Source organism: Lissotriton vulgaris, chromosome 10 (genome assembly GCF_964263255.1).
Source record: "Lissotriton vulgaris chromosome 10, aLisVul1.2, whole genome shotgun sequence".
Lineage (NCBI taxonomy): Eukaryota > Metazoa > Chordata > Amphibia > Caudata > Salamandridae > Lissotriton > Lissotriton vulgaris.
In genome coordinates this window covers 69,414,960-69,436,059 of record NC_141698.1, presented here as the reverse complement: position 1 = coordinate 69,436,059, position 21,100 = coordinate 69,414,960, and the positions used below count along the sequence as shown (strand labels likewise).

The following is a 21,100-nucleotide window of genomic DNA, read 5'->3' as shown; positions in this document are numbered from 1 at the left end:
CTCTATACCGACAGTCCCCCGCAGCACCCACTCCTTGCAGTCACATTGTATCAAATCATTATTGCCAGTTCTTGATTCCACAAAACTTTCCCTTCATTTTTCTAAGATACAGTATTCTATGTGACTTTCCTGACTCATTTAGGGGGTCCTATGAGGAAGATGAATTATGCTCCCACTCAATATCGTGTCCTGATTATTTGATCTTTGTCCCAATCACTTGCATGAGTTTATTGAAATGTATCATCCTTCGTGATAAGACAATCAAAGAATAGTTACAGCCATATAACGTCATTGATATAGGGAGCTCTCATGTCAAAGCAGAATGGCTTGCATAGAGGCTTGCAGACTTCATAAAACCATTGAGCATTCTGGGAATTTCTGTTTTTTTTTGTCTGTGAAGTTTGAGCTCACTCATGGGCTTCCAGTCCTAATCCTGGGTTCCCACAACTGTTTGAAGAAGCAATGGTGCTTTCTGTCTCACAGTTCATTCCACGTGTAATGCCAGTATGTATGTTAGCAGGCAATACGGTGCCAGAGGCCCTCAACACCATAAACTGCTTGCAGAGCTCTTGTATCTTATGTATGGGTCACTTGGGTAACTACAATATAAACCTCACACCCAAATCTTTGCTTCTTGATACACTGAGTTGAGTTGCAAATTCACCAATCTTGAAAGCCAAACTTCCCTATCTACTTTTTCAATTTTCTCCCCCAGAGCGTCGAAGCAGTTGTTGTTCTCCCAGACTCTACAGATTCTCCAGGAGCTGAAAGAAAGGGACTCCACTTCATAACAGCTGGCAGCAAAGGTGGGTAGAAGGCAGATCACTGTTGCAGTAACAGATAATATATTTGTTTTGTTATCACCGGGGGCATCCATGTTCCCTGTGTATTATGAGCAATCCTTACATGTCCTGAGCAATGGCTCAAAGGCTGCAGGTGCTACTGAATAAGCCTGACTTCAATCAAATGAGATTCCATATCTGGTTTGCACAAACCCTTTACAAAGAGCATTGGTTCCATTTCCCACACCTGAGCACTATTTCTCTGCATGCGGACAACAAGTGACAGACTCAACACTACGAAGTTACTTGAAGGCCTCATATAAGTCCTATACAAAATATATTAACAAATGCTTTCTATAAATGCCTTCTGTTCCTCCAGTCTGAGATCAACAAAATTTGATAAACTGTTTTGAAGCTGTAAAAGAGTGGATTATTATGTGACGCCATTGTGTAATAATGTCAAAATCTTTATCATGTCCAGTTAGATTCCTTTACACGTACGTAAACTACGAAGTACTGTTGTTTCATTTAAAAATACATAACACTCATACCTTTAATGGCCTTCCTATTTACCGCCCACTAGGCCCAAAGAATAATTTAATTCAATCCATATTAGGATTCATGGAATCCTATATTGATTACACCAATTTCATGATTTTAGGATACTTTAATTTCCACTTGGAATGTATGGATGATACAAATACAGAGCTTTTAATCGACAACCTTCTTTGCTTTGATCTGCTACAGCAGGTTAATAAACCCACTTATGATGCTAATCATATCGTAGACTGTATATTTTCCAATAATATCGATCTGCTAGGTGAAAACATTCTCCTTTGATGTGGAGAGATCTGTTAAAAATGCGTGGACCAACTGCACAGTCAGTTTCTTCCAAAGCATCAACAGTACTAAAATATCACGCATGGAAGAAAATTGAAACTAATAAATTAAACCATCTTCTGTGCAATGTCAACCTCTTAAAAAATAATTATGTGGAGCAAGCTGCCGCCAGGTATGAGGCCTGGGTTGGGTCTGCTCTCTCTCAAGTAGCGCCTCTTAGAACAAAGACTAACCATCGACTCCCGACTTCCGCACCTCAGTACTCCTATGTGCTCAGGGACTATAAAAAGAAATGTAGGCACCAGAAACAACTCTGTAGAAAAAACTTGCAACCTAGAGGAGAAAATAATATCTAAAACCATGATAAAAAATTATAAATCTATAGTTCAGGCAAATAAAACAGTATACTTTACAGATAAAATTAGAATAGAGCAGCTGAAAATTCCACTAGGGAACTGTTCAATGCAGTTAAATCACTTTCATCTTTTGGCAACAGAAATGTAGCAACTCCCTGCCAAAAGTTATGTGATGAATTAGCAGATTTCTTCTTTTTAAAAGTAAATAAAACCTTCCTGGACTTTACGACCGCGCCAAATAACTCAAATAATTAAATTTTAGTCTCAGGGACGGATAATGGGGAGGAATGCATTGATGATGATTGTGTTTCCCATTTCTCGATAATGAACGTTTTCATCCCACTTTCTGAGGAGAAAGTCTCTAATCTAATTATCTCCACAAAGTCTGGAGCTCCTGATGATCCCTGCCCTCTGCAGTTCACTCTGTCTGGTTCAGTTACCATTTCTGCCCATCTGACGGTATTACTTAACAGGGTGCTCGAGTCTGGCAGTTTTTCAGAGGTCTGGAAAAAGGCTTACATTGTGCCACTTATAAAGAAGCCCTCTCGACTCCTTAGATGTAAGTAATTACAGACCTATATCATGTCTACCTCTTATTGCACAATCTTTTGAAAAGGCAATGAATCGGGAAATTTCAATTTTCTTGAAAACACAAACTGTTTAGATCCTGCTCAACATTAGTTTCGGCCCTATTATTGTGCACAATCCGCCTTTTTGGCGGCGACTGAAGAAATCGGAGCTATAGGAGACAGGGAATAAAATGCGCCCCGGATCCTTTTGGATCTGGGGACACATTTGATACGGTTGACCACCTCTTTCTGGTGAACCGCTTAGAAAGGATAGGCATTAAAAGATTCTGTCCTAAAATTAAGTCTTTTCTGTCAAACAGAGAGCAATCAGTGGTCTTAGATGTTTTTACCTCCAATCCATTTACACTTCCATGTGGGGTCCATGTGGGGTCCCTCAGGGATCTTCTCTAATTCTGACCTTATTTAATGTCTATATCACCTCTTTAATCAAATTAGTTTAATCCTGTGGGTTCTCTGTATTTTCTTATGCCGATGATACCCAAATAGTGGTATTGGTGCCAACTGAACCCGATAAAGTGGCCAAAGATTTCAGAATGTGTATGACGAGGATCACAAACTGGATGTAGAAGAATGTGTTAAAAATTGAGATCAGAAAAGACAGACATACTGCTATTCTGGAATTCCTCTTGGTGGCCTCCCAGCTTTGGGCCCCTTCCACTTCCTTTTCAGAAAGCTAGAAATGTGGGCACATTTTTGACTCAAATCCCACCTTCATATAATATCTCAAGCAGGTGATATCATCCTATTTCCTCAAAACTCTAAAGAAAACCCTGCCTTTCCTTTCCATGAAGCTCAGTAAAAGGTATCCTAGCTCTTGTTATGTCTAAAATGGATTACTGTAATGCTCTCTATTTGGGCTCCCAATCACGCCTTCTTGACAAGTTGCAAACCCTCCAAAATGTGGCAACAAGAGTGCTGAAGAATCTTCCCAAATTCTGTTCAGCCTCAAAAGCGATTAAAGATTTTCATTGCCTGCCTATTAGGGCAAGGATCAAATATAAAGCTGTATGCTGGGCCCATAAGGCACCACATCAAGTTGGTCCTTGCTTTCTTCAGGATGCTTTTAAACGGTACATCCCTTCTTGTACTTTGGGTCTAGCAATGCCAGGCAGGTATGTGTACCCAGATTAAACTGATGTAATTGGGTAGGAAGAAGGTTCTCCTATTCCACAGCTAAATGGTGGAATTCTTTACCTATTCATCTTAACCTAATCTATTGAAGTATAGGAAGGAATTGAAATCTTTTTCGTTTAGTACCATAGTCTAATAGTTCTTTTAGCTGATGGCCAAATGCCTTTGTTTGCTTATCTCATGCTTTCGGGTTAAAATTACACTCGTGCCAAGACACCTCTTTGGTCATCGCAAGTTCTATAAAATATATTAACATAACATAACCCTTAGCTCATTCCCGGGTAGAGGTGGCACAGGGCTGTTAGGCTTAATCTAAAGTACTTAGAAATACCAGAACAGTAGGTAAGTAGGAAACACGACTTAATAAAAACCCAACACCAATTTATAAAAATAGAATGTGATATTAGCTTTAAATAGACACCAAAACGACAAAAGTCTATCAAGGGGATCTGAAAAATGACTTTATCTTTAGATGCAGTAAATCGGTTTGTATCCAAATTGTAGTTTACAGTTTAGTTTTGGAGTAGCCACAATAGGTTGAGAGCTAGTCAGAAGGATCACTGTGGTCCAGAAGGACAGTTACCTGTCTCTTTTAACACTCTTAGGGTCTTCAGTGCACTTTTCTTCTTTTAACAGGCCCCCAGGGTAAAGCGATTTAATGATTTGCAAAACAAATTGTGCCATTGGCACTTTGGTCAAAATTCTGCTATTTGTGCAAAACTACCCACAAAATGCAAGTTTTTTTTTTTTATATTTAATGCGGACACAACACGAAGGTATTGGAGTGATTTGCATGAGCACCAGTTACATTACGCAAGGACACATTTTGTTTTAGGGACATGCAAATTATGTGAATTTCCCAGAATCACATGATGTACATTGAGACAATGCTGAGTCTCAAACGTGGTTCCCCAGTGCCAAAGTCTACATCTTTGGCCTTCAAGGCACATTCTTTCCTATAATTGATGAATGTGCAGTACAGATCAGTCTTTGCGAGCTTCAGAATTTCCAACAAAGTACACGCTGTTTGCTAGACTAATGGGAGTGTTGATCCTGGTAAGCTTGCTTCACCTGAGGCTGCTTTGCCCATTGCAAATCCACTAACCCACAGTGGTTTAGAAGAAAACAGAGCAGTACGAGGTGTTTGAAGAGTTTGAGAGGAAGTCTCCTTCCCAGAATAAAGCTGTGGCTGTTGCTGAAGGATCTATGGATCCTCACATTATGACTGTGTGATGCAAAGGGTCCTCAAAATGTCCATGGACCATGCACACGGAAAAAAATGTGAGCATGTAAATGGGCCATGGGAGCAGACCATACCTGATAGAGGATGTGGGGAGAGAAGTTGCAGAGAGATAGATACTTTCCAACAAAATATGATGTTTTTCACAGCAGGATCTGCATCTTTGCCATCAGATACACATATCCTCAGAGCCACCATTCGCTTGCATGCACTCCGCAAAATTCAGACTGCAGGCTCACAGAGCTTCAAGGAACCACCTTCAGCCACAGATCAACTTTGGATTTGTGGACATGGATCTATCAATGGTTTTTTTGCAGTTCAAGTAATTTCAGTTTTTTTAAAATTTATATTTAGTATATATGTAAATACCCAAGGAGACAACTTCACTTTCACCTTTGGGTTTTTTCAGTTTATGTGTATATATACTACAGTTTTAAAACCAAAAAGGTTATACTTATGTCAGTTATGTATAACTGGTGAATTTCAGTGATTTTTGGTTTTAAAATGTTCGCGTTTTTTTCAGTGAATGTCTAAGCTATGATGGGTCCCGTAGGTAATATTTAGGCCCTTGATATCATTATGATCAGAACTAAATTTTGGCCTGCTGCCCCAGCCACATCCAGTGGCCCTTGGGCCATAAAATAAACTAAGTATATTTAGGCACCACTCAACTACCCAAGGCACTCCACCCCACCCAAGGCACTAGTGCCCCTTCCACGCCACAACCCCCCACCCAAAAGTAAGTTGGGGCAATAGCCGACCCAGTTACCACACATGGCCCTCCACTCCATCGTCATGCAAAACAAAGTGGGGCCTGCAGTGCGGCCCAAATCCCCTCTCACCCACGCAGGCAGCAGTACCCCTTCACCCCACCACTACCACCGAAAACACTTTCCTCCATCCTAGCATCCTATGCCCAAAACACGACAGTAGGAAATTGGACTATTACTTGAGGGTAATAAATACTCACCTCTGGTAATAATTACAATCCTTTTCAAGGTGAACCACTTAAGTAACTAGTTAAACCTAAGCACAACCACCTTGTAGCTCCAGTAGGGAACAGACAGGTTTAACTTAGAGACAGTGTGTAACTGTAGCAAAATAAATATGTTGCTAAATTTGGTAATCTATGCCGTAATATCCATGGGGAAGGGGTCTGTTTTTTATGTGCTCCAAGAAAGAAATGGTCCTGATGCAGGGGATGCAGAATGCTGAGATGAAAAATATGCTGGACAAGCTTCAGAAATGCTTTGAGTTTTCCTGGGGCCACATTCTCTACGAGTGAGTGTCAAATGTCATCTTTAGCCTGATGCCTCGGTCTCCGACTGTGTGGTGTGCGGTGGATTTGGGCGAGTCCAATGCAGGTCCAGACGCTACCGGTCAACTGATCTCCCGGTTCCAGCAGCTATCCGCTGTGGTTTGTAGCTACCTTTCTCTTTTTTGCTGGACCACCAGTGTCCACTATGACCCCGGGTCCCATGTGCTTGGGGACACCATGGACAGGTCAGTACTCCCAGTTGGCATGTTACCGTCCAGCGGTGGGCAGGTGTTCCTGGACAGCTGATCCCTTGAGAGTGCAGGCTTCCTTTAGCCTTTGTGTCCCTGGTGCTTAACAGGGGGTTAGCCAACTAGCCCTGGGAGTGACGACTTCTGTCTTGGCTACCAATGGAGCTCTTTTCCATGGGTGGGCGCAGCAGGTACACTCCTCTTTGTGGGTCCCTCTAGTGCAGCGGGTGCAGTCCAGTGTTCGGTACAGCCTTTCTTTGCTGGGTCCAGGGAGGATCAGGGCAGTCTTTCCTCTGTCTTCCTTTCCGGTCCAGAAGTGATCTCAGGACTTTGCTGTGAGGCGCCACTTTTATGCTATCTTCTCGTTTGAGGGAGAGGAGGACTCACTAGTTAATGGCACAATCGTTTCCATTTCCATCACTTTCTGGGGGTTTGGCCACCAAAGGATACCCTGCTACCCCAATCCAAGATGACGCAAGCCTTCTTCCCTTGTAAGCAGCCTGGGCACACCCCTGTGGTGTACCCAGCATAACGGGTCACTTCGGCTACAACAGGTATTTCCCCTCAGGAGGAAATACTAGCATGTCGGCCTACACAAAGGAGCTTGTAGGCGATGGTGTGATCGCTGTTTGCTTCATTGTGGCGGTAACATCTGTGAAGCTGGACCATCTGTAGCCACTGCCTGGTAGTCATCCTGCTGGAGAATGTCAGACCTCCTCCCTTCGGTAATTCTCTGTGCTCCCTGTTCCTGGGAGTGCTTCACATTTACTGGCAGGGGGACAGCATGTTGTCTTTAGTGACAAATGCTGCAGATAATCAGGAAAAGGCTACCCAAAGATTTGGGCAACAAAGTGGGGACTTTGTAAAGTTACCGTTTTGCCAAAACTTACCTTCAGTCCAATCTCAGCAATGAATTGGGTTTAACGTAACGATTAATTTGATTTTGTGGTGTGATATCTTTGGGGACCAATTGGACGTCCGCACTTAGCACAGTGGCTTGTGAAACTCCCTGTTAGCCAATGAAGTCACTGGCCTTGCTACAGTGAAAGCAGCAATTTCGTGAGAAATAGAATTTTTAATCACATCTCGCTCTTTCTACATAGAAAGAAATTGTCTCTCAAAATGGCAATAGAGAAAAATATTATGAAAATTAAGTCCTGTTAGATAAAAAAGGCCCTGAATCATTTGTTAACTGACGACACTATTCAGGGAATTCCCAATGACCAGGTAAACCAAGGTAGCTGCCTAGAGGTACTACCAGTGGAGCGCATATATATTCCCATGCCGGCCTACTGCAGCATTAGTTTGCGTGCAGCAGTTTGCATTCACATGCCTCTTACGCAAGCAAGCGAACTCAATAAATCAGAGCATGAAGTGCATATTAATAATATACAAACACCACACACCTCAAGCACCCTACATGCACAAGCAGAAAACAAAAAAGCTTCAAATGTGTTGCTCTTTAGTGACAGTAAGAATGAGAAGGAAATGGGAAGTTAGTTGAAGACTTCCGCATGCATAGTACTACAGCGTACTAGGTGAGATTGCTAAAAAGTGACGATGGAGAGCACATCTCATCATAGGTAGCGTTGGAAATTAAGGAAATGATTGGTCATTTGAAGGGAATTGGGTTCCCTGGTGGAGTATAGGCCTGCAGATATTAATAGCTCAGATCTGGTTGATTTCCCTTTAAGAGGATTATGTGAAAAATATCCAGTTTCTTTCCAGGCCTGGTACGTTCAAGCCACAGATCTGCACTGCCTCTTAGCCACCAGTTTTTGTTTTGCCCTGTTCAATGGGGTGCCACATTGAACAGCATTGGCAATAATAGGAACATAGCAATCATATTTCAAAACATAGAAGCAACAAATGACACACAATTGCCTCTATTTTTTCATTGGTCCCTAAAAGGTGTAGGGAAAGTATTCGTCCCTACATGAACTCGTGTGTGTATGTGCCATGTAACCAGTTTCTCACGAATCACTTTGTATACAAGTTACACATTTTTTGGGGGTTGTATACATGTCACAAAGCTGATCTTTTTTGGTGTCAGTGTGGGTGGTCATCAGCATTCTCAGACAAGAGTATTGCTTATTTGACTGTGATAAGAGATCATTAAGCAGGAGCATATGAGTATGAAAATGCATGTGCTTACATGCTGGACAACAACGGTCTAATTACTTAGCGTTAATCTGGTGTTTTTGAGGGGAGATTGCTTTTTTTTTTTTTTTGGAAGACCTTTATTGCACATTGTACATATACACAGCGGTGTGCCTACAACCCACTGCTGGGGCCGGCCGCAATCGGTGCACCACACAAATCATACGAGCCTGATATTATACGCCATCAACACCATTACAGGAGTCCAGGAGTCTCGGCTCATGAAGGCACAACAGTTGATCCAGATGCAATATTTACAGCACACCCTTAGAGTGCGGCCGTGTCGCCCCCATGTGATCTCGGTCTAATTTTCATTTTTGCATAAAGAAAAGTAACATCAACAATACCCAACCCCTCCCCCCCCCTCCCTATCCTGGTTTCAGTGAGTAGTCCAAGTCCAGTAGCCATAGTGTAGCAGGGCAGCCAACATATCTAATGTGCAACAGTGCATCCCCAAGGAAGGGAACCTTCACCCCTTTCTTGTAACCAACCATAGGCAGTAGCGAGGCTAGGGAAGTGAATCATTCCATGCCAGTCTAAGCAGTCCACGACATTCCCCCTGTTGTGTCCCCCGCACAGTCACCCTTCACCAAATACAGGTCAATCATAGTAACATCTCAGGCAGCTCCATCCTCACCGTCCAACAGAGCAGCATTCACACTCTCGTCGCTGTCGGTGTCTGTTAAGGACAACATATAAAGTGTAAACGGAGCCCACACATCCCTCGGGCGAGAGGCCGTGGGTAATTCGTCATAATAACAGTTCAATTGGTCTCTGCAATAGGCCATATCCTTCAGCCACAGTTGCACCTCTGGCGCTCTCCTCCCCCCCCAGACCATAGCGACCCTCCTCCTGGCCAATTGAAGCGCCAGCACCACCAGCCGCCGCGATGTCGCAGCCACCCCAGAAGCAATGCCTAAAAGGCACAGGCGCACATCCAGCTTTACCTCAGTCGAAACCATGACAGTCAACCTTTCAGTCACCTCCTTCCAAAAATCGTAGACGCGTGAGCATCCCCAGGCCATTTGTACAAAGTCAGCGTCTTCACCTCCACACCGGACACATTGAGCAGTTAACCTGAGCCCGTAACGTACCAGTTGAGCCGGCGTATAGTACCACTGTTGTAGGAATTTATAATGCAGAAGGCGGAAGTTGCCATTGATCACATACCCCCCGGTCATAGCACAACACTCATTCCAATCCTCATCGCTTAGCGGTTTCGGGAGACTCCTATCCCACCTCGCTCTAGCCAGGGTCGCCCCTCCACCCTCGTCTTCCTGCGCAGCCTTATATAGTTTAGATAGCAATTTAGTCCTGTCCTTGGCCGTATATAACAACTGCAAGGCTCCTAGGGCCATCGGTTCCTCCGGATACATTGGGTATAAGTCACGCACGGCTGCCCGAAGCCTGACATACACAAAGGTGGACATAGTAGCATTCGACGAGCGGGTCGTCATCTCCTGAGATGTAAGAAACGATGCTCCCGGAAAGAGGTCCCCCATAGTCTGTAATCCAGCTTCCCGCAGGATCTGCAGCCCTCCAGGTTCGCCTGTCACGGAGATATCCGAGTGATAAAGCAGTGGCATAGCTGGGGCTTATAGCGGTAATCTGCCAGCTCGTTTACCCAGGCTGTCCCATGCAGTCGCCGTGAGCCGCACAGTATCGATCTCCCCTTTCTCAAACACCGAGTGCTTATTTACGATCATAGCCCTAAGTGGATACGGCAGAACCGCGCTCGCTTCCAGAGCTACGTGCGGGGTGTGTGGTGGAGCAGTGATCCAGTAACTCGCAAAGTGTGCCTGTGCACAAAGATAATAAAGTCTCATATCCGGCAGGGCGAACCCTCCCATATCGTAGGGCTTGATCAGCACCTCCCAATTCACCCGTGGTTTCTTGCCAGCCCAGGTGAGCGATATCAAAAGGGATCTTAGTCTCGCAAAGAAGTGTGACCTCAGCGGGACTGGAATGTTTGTGAAGAGATAGAGAAATTTTGGTAGAACTACCATTTTGATCAAAGACACGCGGTCAGCCAGGGTCAGAGGGAGACGAATCCATCTCGCCACCTGGTCCTCTAATTTGGAGATGGCAACGCCGTAGTTGGCCCGTATGACTTCTTGACAATCCCTATGCACCCAAACACCCAGGTATCTAACCGACTCCGCCGCCCATTCCAGCGGGAACTCCAGTGGGACCGGATTAGTGACATCCGTGAGAGGCAGTACCACAGACTTGTCCCAATTTATGGTCAGTCCCGAGTGACGGCCAAATTTAATGAACTCTCTGAGAATGTTTTCCAGGTGGAGCGCCGGATCCCTGACATATAGGACCATGTCGTCAGCGTACATCGACACAGCCAACGATCGGAGAGGGAACTTCAATGCTGCTTCCGCATATCTCTGCCGCAAGACACAGGCCAGCGGCTCCATCATGATGGCAAAAAGCAGGGGCGAAAGGGGGCAACCCTGCCTCGTCCCCCTCTGAATCGGAAAGGAGGAAGAGACATGACCATTGACCCTAACTCTCGCCGCGGGCGCAGTATACAACAGGGAAATTAGTGACGTGAAGAAGAAAGGCACCCCCATCCGATGTAGAACAGCCATCATATACTTCCATGCTACCGAGTCAAAGGCCTTGGCGGCATCCAGCATGACCGCCACCGCGGCTAGCTCTGGCTTAAGGAGATGTAGGACGGCAAATAGGGTCCTCAGGTTGTGAGTGGTGGACCGGAGAGGGATAAACCCCGATTTATCCGGTAATACCATAACCGGCAGGAGGAGACGTAGCCTTGTGGCTAACACTTTGGCAATTATTTTGACATCAGTATTCATGAGTGAAAGGGGACGGTATGAATCGCACCTATTCAGAGGCTTCCCCGGCTTAGGGAGCGCCACCAAGAGCGCCTCCCTCATAGTCCCCGGAAGCCGTCCGCATTCAAAAGCTTCTTCCAGGACCATTGCCAACTGCGGAATTAGCAAATCTGCATATGTTTTATAGAATTCGGCGGGCAAGCCATCTGTGCCAGCCGCCTTCCCATTCGGGAGGGCTGCAATTGCATCTCTAAACTCAGCCGCTGTAACGTGATGCATCAGGAATTCCTGTTGACCCCTGGAAAGCCACACCAACGCCACATCCTCCAAGTATCGCGTTACTTCTTCCTCTTCCGCCGTTTCCCTGTGCTCATAGAGCTGCGCATAATGTCTCGAAAAACAAGCAAGTATACCATCCGTCGTAGTCACCACATCTCCCTGATCTTCAACTTCTAACACTGTGCAGTGTCTTGCCCAAGGTTCTCTAATCCGATCAGCAAGACCCTTACCCGGCCTGCCCCCCTCTCCATAATACCTGGCTGTAGCACGTTTGGACAGAAATTTCACCTCCTGGTCCGCCAAGTCATTATATTCTGTGACCTTCGCCCTAACATCCGCTAGTAACGCGACTTCCGCCCCCTCCTCCAGTCGGCGCTCTAGAACCAGCAACTCCCTTTCTAGTTTGGACATAGAGTCCCTGATGGACGTGAGAACCCCGGATCGCAACCCAATACACGCACCCCTCACTGATACATTAAAGGCCTCCCACACTGTGCTCATACTGTTGACAGAGCCCACATTGTTCACAAAGAACTCCTCAACTATCTGCCGCAGACGTTCACACAAAACCTGATCAGTTAACACTCCAGGGGAGAGTCGCCAAGAAAATGGAGCAGGGGCATGTGTAGGTATCTGCAGCTTCAAAGTAACAGGGGCATGGTCGGAAATCGTACGGGGCAGATGTTCTGTATTCAGCACCCATCCACTCACATCTCGGGTCAACAACCAATAATCCAATCTCGACCACGTATCATGCGCAGATGTGTAGCAAGTGCCCTCCCGCCTGCCAGGATTCCGCAAGCGCCAAACATCCAAAAGTTGCAGCCCAGTCATACCCTCGCACACCGCATCCGCCGCTCTCTTACGCTCATATGGCCGGTCATGCCTCTTATCCAACTCAGAGTCTAACGTAACATTCCAGTCCCCCCCACAGAGGAGGGCCGATGGTGGTAGGCTATACAGCTTGTTCCAGAGTGTAACGAAGAAATCAGGGTCATCTATATTAGGGCCATAGACATTTAGAAGAGTGATCAATGTGCCGCACAATTTACCCTGCACGACAATATATCTACCATCCTGGTCCACCTCCTCGTGCAGCACCTCAAACGGGACATTCTTTTTAATGAGAATCATTACCCCACGGGCATAGGAAGAATATGCCGTGGCCCACCTCGCCCCCGCCCACTGTCTGCCCACCATCTCGGCCGCTTTACCCCTGAGATGCGTCTCCTGCAGAAACGCCACCTGTACACCATGTCTGTTTAGAAAGGCAAGCATTCGTCGAGTTTTCTGCGGCTTATTAAGTCCTCGCACATTCCATGTAACACACGTGATAGTACCTCCCCTATCCATATCGCCAAAGGTAAATGCAACCCAACAGTAAGTTCTTCCTCGGCAGCCCCCACCCACTAGACCAGACCTCAAGTCTCACCAACCCGGAGATAACACCAATGACACTGTTCAAGATCCCAAACCCCCACCTGAAGTCCCATTCATTGCCCGTGGATTCTTTAGACTCATTCCCCTTAACCAGGAAAATCAACAACATCCCAACAGAGTCCAACACCCCGTCCCCCAACCCGCCGCCCACTTCAGCACCCCCAATTTGCCAAAGCCTCCCCATGTCCCCCCCTTTTACAACCCCCAACAATGCAAACAGCCATATTTGGGGAGCTCCCATATCCGGGGGCGTAGTGGCGCACCACTCTCGTCAGAACCGACGAGAGCGCAGACCATTGCCGTTAACCTCAACCCCAACCCCTCCACCCACACCCTCGGTCAAAGCATTAAACATTTTGGTAATCAAATAACAGTACATTGCTCTGGGCGCCCCCGGAGGCGTCCATACCCACCAGAGCAGCACCTGTACCATGAAATGCCACCTCATCTGGCGTTTAGTCACGTAGAGCTCAATCGGGCCACGTTCAGCCAAGGTCACCTGGAGGAGAGCCCCATTGAAGCAACATGTCGTTACCAGCAGGGCAGCGCCAGCCGGAGCAGTCCCCCTCCCGCATCATGTAGAGCAACAGTACAAAGTGGATCAGGAGCTAAAACGCCCGGATAGCTCTCAGCAAGTAATAAATGCGCCATAACAGAGGCGACCCAACGCAATACTCCGCAGTTCCTCCAGCACCACAGCTAGCAGTGCAATGCAATTCAGGCTACTTCGTCCAGTCTTTCATCATCACCTTCATGACGCCCAGCCGGTTCTCTAGCACGTTTTTTCAGCTTCTTAGCATAGTCCATGGCTGCCTTTGGCGAAGAGAAGATCTTGTTATCCGAAGGCGGCCCAATCCGAAGGCGCGCAGGGTACAACATGGCATAAGCTATGGTCTCGACCCTCAGCAACTGTTTCACCGTAGCGAATTCTTTACGTGCAGTCTGCACCGCCATGGTGAAGTCGGGGTAAAACTCCAGTTTGTTACCCTGGTATTCTATGGAGCCCTTTTCCCTGGCAAGCCGTAGAATAGTGTCCCGGTCCCTGTAGTTCAGGATCCTAGCCACGATAGGCCGCGGCGGTGCTCCCGACGGAGGCTTCTTAGCCAGAGACCGATGTGCCCGTTCCACAATAAAGACCCGAGACAGCTGGTCCGCCCCAAAGATGTCGATGATCATACGCTCCATGTAGTCCTCCATGCGCCCCACGTTCGTGGACTCTGGCAAGCCCGTGACGCGAACGTTGTTCCTCCTGGACCTCCCTTCTAACTCCTCATTCTTCGCTTGTATGACCGCCAGCACTCTTTCCATATTAAACACTTTGGACGAGACCGTGGCCAGGCCATCTTCCGTGGCGGAAACTCGCTGTTCCACCTCTCCCATCCGCTCGTTTTGACGGTCAAATTGCGTCGCCATGTGGTCAAGCCGGTGATTCACTGACTCCATGGTGCCTGCAATAGATTGTAGAGTCTTCTGCATGGCCATCAGTGTGGATTCCAAATTAGGCGTACCCCCAACAGCCCCAGCCGGGTCAGGGTCCGCAGGCGCCTGGGAGGATGTGTGCGCAGTCTTTTTCGCCTCAAAGTTGATTTTAGGCTGGTTTCTCTCGGTTCTGCCCATGTCTGCGATCAAGCTCAGCGCGGTCAAAGGCACAGCTATGTAGGGCAAAGGCTCCAGATAATGCGCTCAAAACTGCAGCAGGGGACCCACCAGTTGTCTCACACCGCAGAGTCGGCCCAGGGCCAGGCCCCACAGACACTTTCAGTCTAGTCCAAGCAGCTCATCAACCCCGGCGGGCAAAGCGCGCCAAGTCGACCCCTGTGCAGCTATGTGGTGTAATTATATACAGAAACACGCAGGACCCAAAGGAACGGAGTGGCCGCTTTGAGAAGGTCTCCGGATCCAGGTCCCCTCCCCGGTAGCACCGAAGGTCAGGATAGGCAGCGCTGGAGAAGCGCCGAACACCGGAGCCCGATGGTCAGCAGCCAGGAGAGAAGAAGGTCCAAGATGGCGGGCGCGTCGCCAGCCAGCAGTTCATTGCAGCAGGCCTCCCAGCGAAATGTGCGTAGCGGAGAGAACGCTCCCCTGCAGCCCAGGTCGTGGCCCCGCTGAAGTACTCGTCCGCCCCAGCCACTCCGCCCCTCAGCCGACCCTTCCCCAGCCCCCCCCGGCCCAATCTCGCGCGACGCGGGCTATCGCGGCCCGGCACCACCTCCGCAGCCCCAGGCTCGCGTAGCGCCCTGCCCCACTCACCGAGACCAGCAGGGCCGAGTCCAGGCCGTCCGGTGCTCCGATGCCGCTCCAGGCAGATTCCGCCGTCGCCTCCGCTACACCGCCTCCGCAGATACAAGCGCCGCTTCCGAAGCGCCGATGTCTCAGGCAGCAGCGGGGACAAGGATCCGGACCACAGCGGGACCTCCGCTCCGCATCAGCCGAGGCCGCAGTCTTCAATGTCCCGGCCCGGGATCGTTCCGCTCCAGGCGCCCACAGCACAGCCTCAACACGGCACATAGCGCTCCAGGGGGCCCCCAATGTTAGCGGAGCAAGCTCAGCCGGAGTTCAGGGTAAAGGCGCCGGGGAAAGCAGGATTAATGTGCGGATTTTAAATGGTCTCGGCGGAGCCTCACACGAGTGCGGCCATCTTGCCCGGCGCCCTCTAGCGCCCCCCCGAGGGGAGATTGCTTTAACATATTTATTATACTTGAGATCAATACACCCATTCTTTGCAGTATATACAATATGGCATCATGACACAAAGTAAATTGTAAGATTGTTGGGGAGAGCATTTTTATTTTCAGTCAGATTAATATGAAAGCTGGGATGGGCCGTTCTTTTGCCTATAACGCTTCCAGTTTATGGAATACTCTTCCCTGTCATCTGAGAAGCAATTCCAATCTGGCGAGTTTTCGTAAACAGCTCAAGACCTTTCTGTTCAACTAACTCTGACCTTCCCTGGATCGTCTCCCTGGAAGACACTGTTCTAGTCCTAGCGCCTGGACGCCTCAGGGCAACTGTAGCGCTCAATAAAAACGCTTTTCATTCATTCATTTCATGTTGGTCTCTTTGGGACTGAGATTAAAATGTTTGTGGGGCAAAGAATGTCTCCCATGTCATAAAAAAGCAGAGTCTGTATACACAGGATGCAGAGTATTTTGCATATGCAAGTCCTGACAACGCCCTGCTTTGCTGTTCCGATGACCAAGGAGCGTAATTTAATATGTATACGTATATACTTATAACACGTACTCACATTTATGGATTGCCTCTTGTTTAGCTCTTTTTGTAAATCTAACATACATTTCCAAAATTCATGATCTTGGGTACAACATCAAAACAAATGCATGAAGTCTGAGTCACTGGCACCTCTTTTAGAACACCTGTCAATATTACATGGGTTACAATAACAGAGCTTGGCAAGCGATTTCTAGGACCGCTCACTGAAACACTGGTTATCTAGCTTGGATCCTGAAGGAGATGGCAAATTGTTTTTTTAGAATACAAACTACCATTGATTGCTCATTGCACAACTTGTAAACAGGCATTGACAAAGACAGTAGGCATGGCGTTGGGTGTCGACATTTTGGCTTTGTTAACGCTTGTTTTATTTTGCCATGGTTTTTGTAAAAAGAATGTTGGCCAAACAGCCAGGCCCCTACCAATTTAAAACAAGAAATGAGTTAAAAGCTAAACTTTTTTTGACACAAAAAGCACACAGTCATAGTAGGTCTTGGCACTGAAGGGAACAAGGGTGCTCCTTGTGAAACATCCGCATACTTTCACTCACGGTGAAGTTAGCCAGTGACTGAAGTGGTCTGTCACATTGCTCCATGCTATATGGTGTCATGGATAATAGAAAATGTTAAACACAATGCTGGGCAAAAGCCCCTATAAGCATAATATGAAATGCCGGCTTAGGGATTCATGGACTCCTTTGTACGGCGCTGTAACTTTTCCACGGCAACAGAGCAAATTATTTAGAGTCCCAAGTAGCTGTGTTTTAAGGCAGAAATAATATAAACTGCCCATCCAATAAGATGTGCCTAAGTGAAACTAAACCTTCACCCTTCCATTTGTAACTGGTGTTTCCAGTTGTCAAGCTGCACTTCCATCATATGTTCTCAAGTGAGCAGTGGTTGCTGATGCCATTCCTGTTTTGAGGCTGTCAACATTGACCCCATAAATTTCTGAATTATCAAAACATTTCACCAGGTCAGTGGTTGTAAGCACTTTTACAACTCAAAGGCTCGCGGAATTCAATGTAGTTTTGAAGCTTATTTATTGTAGAACACTTCTAAATGAATGGTTAAATTGGACTTCACAACCGGGGGTCTTCTCCATAGTGTCTTCAATGGATCTTTTGTCTATTAGGCATCCTGCGGATTTGGGAAGCTGCTACTGGTCGATGCGTATATACACAGACTGTACCGCATACTCAAGAGACGGAGGATGAGGCGGACATCCACAGCTTGGTCTTCTGCACTTTGGTGCCCACCCAGCAGGTGATAGCAACGGTGAACGTGGAGCACAACATCATTCTGTATGACCTACAGAACCTCCAGCCCAGAAAGCAGGTGAGTGATATGTACGTAGAGGTTGGTGGAAGCAGCAGATCTGCGTCTTTTCAATTTTTTTGTGTGCAATTTGTAGTTTAATTGAAGTGTCTATGTTTTTTGGTCTGTCTCTGTTATACAGTGAGTTGTAGCAGGAATAGGATGTCTTTGGTTATCACTTGCATTCAGACTGGTGTGGATAACACTAGTTCTGACCCCCTTTACAGCCTCCATCTTCCACACACTGTTTACTTCTTGTCTTTAGTTTGCAGGTTACAATGATGAGGTTCTCGATGTGAAGTTCCTTGGTCCTTCAGACTCCCATATTGTGGTGGCTACGAACAGTTCTCAGCTCAAAGTGTTTGAGCTCTCCACGTCTAACTGCCAGATCTTGTACGGACATACAGGTAAGACCACCTTACAACTCTAAATCTGCAGGTGAGCTGATGGCAGTGTGGAGAAGTGTGGCTCAATGGTTAGAGCAAAAACCACAGTTGATGGACAGAATGCAGAACAATGTCATACATTCACCCCAGTACAGAGATCTGGGCCTAAAGCCATCGTTTTTTTGCACTCCACACCACCCCAGTTCAGATATGGCCATATGCCCGAACTGCCAAGCATTGCCTTCCCTGGACCGGAAACAAGCTTCCGAGGACCGGTTTCTAGCATTCCAGCCGTCTTCAGCCCGGCTTGCTTGAATCCAGTGGTGTGGACCAGGGAAGGCATGGCTTGGCAGTTCGGGCTGGACTGTTCCCATGAGGCACAGGGTCAGACTGATTTGCATATGGCCATGTCTGAACTGGGGGGGCGTGGAGGGCAAAAAAACGATGGATTCAGGCCCAGATCTCTGTACTGGGGTGAATGTATGACATTGTTTTACATTCTGTCCATCAACTGTGGTTTTTGCATCAATGGTTTGAGCGGCAGACCCTGATGCAGAGGTCTGGCCCGGGACCAGGGTTCAATTCCCGCTTCGGCGGGTCTTGGGCTCAATTTCCTCGGACCTGATAATTCTCGCCTAGGTCCCTACTCTAATCATGGGTCCCACTCTGCAACTCTGGGCAATAGCTTCCTTAATCTCCACAACGGCCCCAACAGCTCTAGGATGCCTGGCTGCACCTTGGGTGTGCCCAGGAGTGGGCGCCTCACAGGAAAAAGCCAGGAAGGGTTCCACAGCGGTATGCGTACAAGCGCCGGAGAGACCCCATGTGGGGTGATTTGGGCGCTATACAAGTACTACAACATATACAAGTACTACAACATTTACAAGTACTACAACATAGCTAGACACATATGAGCTCCAGGTTAACATGGTAACATGGTGTTGAAGATCCTGGATGAGCACCTTGTACACAAAAGTAAGAATCAGAATGACATATGTGAGGAAGGCACATACATGGGAGCAAAAAGACCAGGTTAACACATGATGCATCTGTTATTTAATTATAAATGTGAATTCGGGAAAAGGTTGCAGGTCACGTATGATATGCTTCCTTGATAATATGGCGTTGGACGTCTTTAGTGAGCCCCATGTACACGGATGCAAAGACCGAAGGTCATATCTTTGAATTAGGAACAAAGTTTATAGGTAAAGTATGAGTACCAGCTTTACACAATAACAAGTTACCAAGGCCCCAGTTGAATGCATGTACTTAATGCTAGAACATAAGGAAGTGTGTGATCTCGGACGGTGTATGGGAAGAAAGAGGCAAAGTTCACTTTAGTATGCTTCATGTTTACATAAAGGAACAGGAGCAAAGTTCTCAGTTTGCTTGTGAATTTTGAACATTCTAGGAAGTAACTGGGCCAAGGTTGTGAGCTCATGTGGGCTCTGTCTAGAAAAGGGTTCCAGAAAACATAGTACTTTTGTCTGGGTGTGAACTACAGATTAGTCCACAAGGAGGTAAAAGAAGTGAGAGCGCTCTGGAATTACATTAAAAAAGAGGGCAAAGATCACAGGCATCCTGTGAACTCCCCGGTATATAAGTTAACACAGTGAAATGCAATACACTCTGGGATTAACTGAAATAAATTTACAAGTTAAAGGTTGCAAATTAACTTTGAATGACTGCAAGTAGCAGATGTTTTGCGGTTTTGTTTTGCGGTTTATTTATGCCTTGAACTTTCAGGTTGGCAAGATGATGGTAAATTCTGGGAGTTAGGGAGGTTCACTGGGTTTTTTGTGTGTTGAATGAAGCACTGTAGGTCTATCTCTGTCTGTGTTAAGAGAACATGCTTATGAGTGGAACCGTATTTCCATTGTTTTATCTTTATTTTTGGCCACACTGGGGCAGTGTTTCGTTTCAATGTTTGTACAGTTCTGTTCTAATGCAAAGAGTATTGCAGAGAACCTGTTTCTTTTGACCTTATTGATCAATATGAGCTGGCCTTGACCAACATGCTACTCCTAGACGCTGCCTAGCTATCCAAAGCCCAGTTTAAACCTGTCCTTGTTTCTCTAGGAGTAGTGATGAAGACGTGACCCTGATCAGAGCGAGAAATCCTTGCTTTGTGAAGAAATGGAAATCACATTATGACAGAAAAAGAGGGATTAGTGACCAAACAGGCTCCTAGCTTATTGTGTTAGCAGACTCTTAATATGAAAGTACTGTCGCACCTGTTTTTTCAGGTCCATGGGCATTCGGTAGTTACTGAGCAGTTCTGTAGTGAGTACCTGTCATTTGCAACCTGTGTCCTAGCACCTGGGTCCCTTTGTTCCAGGTATACCTATTTAGCTGTTGACCCGCCGTAGGATAGTGTGATTGAACAATCAAGGTTTACTTTAGGATGTGGTCAGAGTTGGTTAAAATGATCAAAAAACGCAAAAAAATGTAAAGTTTTGGCACTTTGTAGAGTTGAGATATTATGTCTAGAGTATTTATAGTACTTTTCTGAAAAAAGGCAATAATTGAAATATCATTGTCGTTAATGGCCAAAGTTGACCTTTCGAGGGCTCTATTGCTAGTGCTAAGATAAGGGGGTTAATGGGTAACTGTGCCCTGACCCCCTACTTAGAAATGTATAGTGGAGCTAGTGCCATCAACCAGTATACTACCCCTAGGTGCCATGTGGTTGCAAAACACCCAGTTCTTAACCCTTTGAATGCGGGCTGAATTCCCCCGCGATGCAGCAAAATTTTACGCGTGCGCAGATCGGGTGGCTCCTGGCCGTCCAACGCACACGCCCACCATGACGCCAGACGCATCCAAAGGGTTAAACCAGTCACCAAAGTCCATTCTGTGGAGGCTCTCCTAGGGAGACACAGCTTGTGTTCAGAACTCTTTATGTCCCAGTTAATTATTAATTGGCTTTGTGAATGGAACAAAGGTGCTAGAGGTAATGTATCGTATATATCACATATATAATATATGATATGCAAGGACTGACAGCTTTGTTAGGTTGAATCCATGAAGCTGATG

The 21,100-nt window shown here is 46.6% G+C and overlaps 1 protein-coding gene across 2 annotated transcripts in view; it reads left to right on the top strand.

Annotated features, from left to right (window-relative positions):
- Positions 1–21,100, top strand: part of TBL3 (transducin beta like 3) — a 175,756-nt gene that overhangs the window by 69,900 nt on the left and 84,756 nt on the right. For both annotated transcript variants that reach the window (XM_086940511.1, XM_086940510.1), the window contains exons 9-11: positions 716–806; positions 17,497–17,699; positions 17,944–18,085. In XM_086940511.1, coding sequence (XP_086796637.1) covers positions 716–806; positions 17,497–17,699; positions 17,944–18,085 — 436 coding nt within the window. The remainder of the gene's footprint in view (positions 1–715; positions 807–17,496; positions 17,700–17,943; positions 18,086–21,100) is intronic.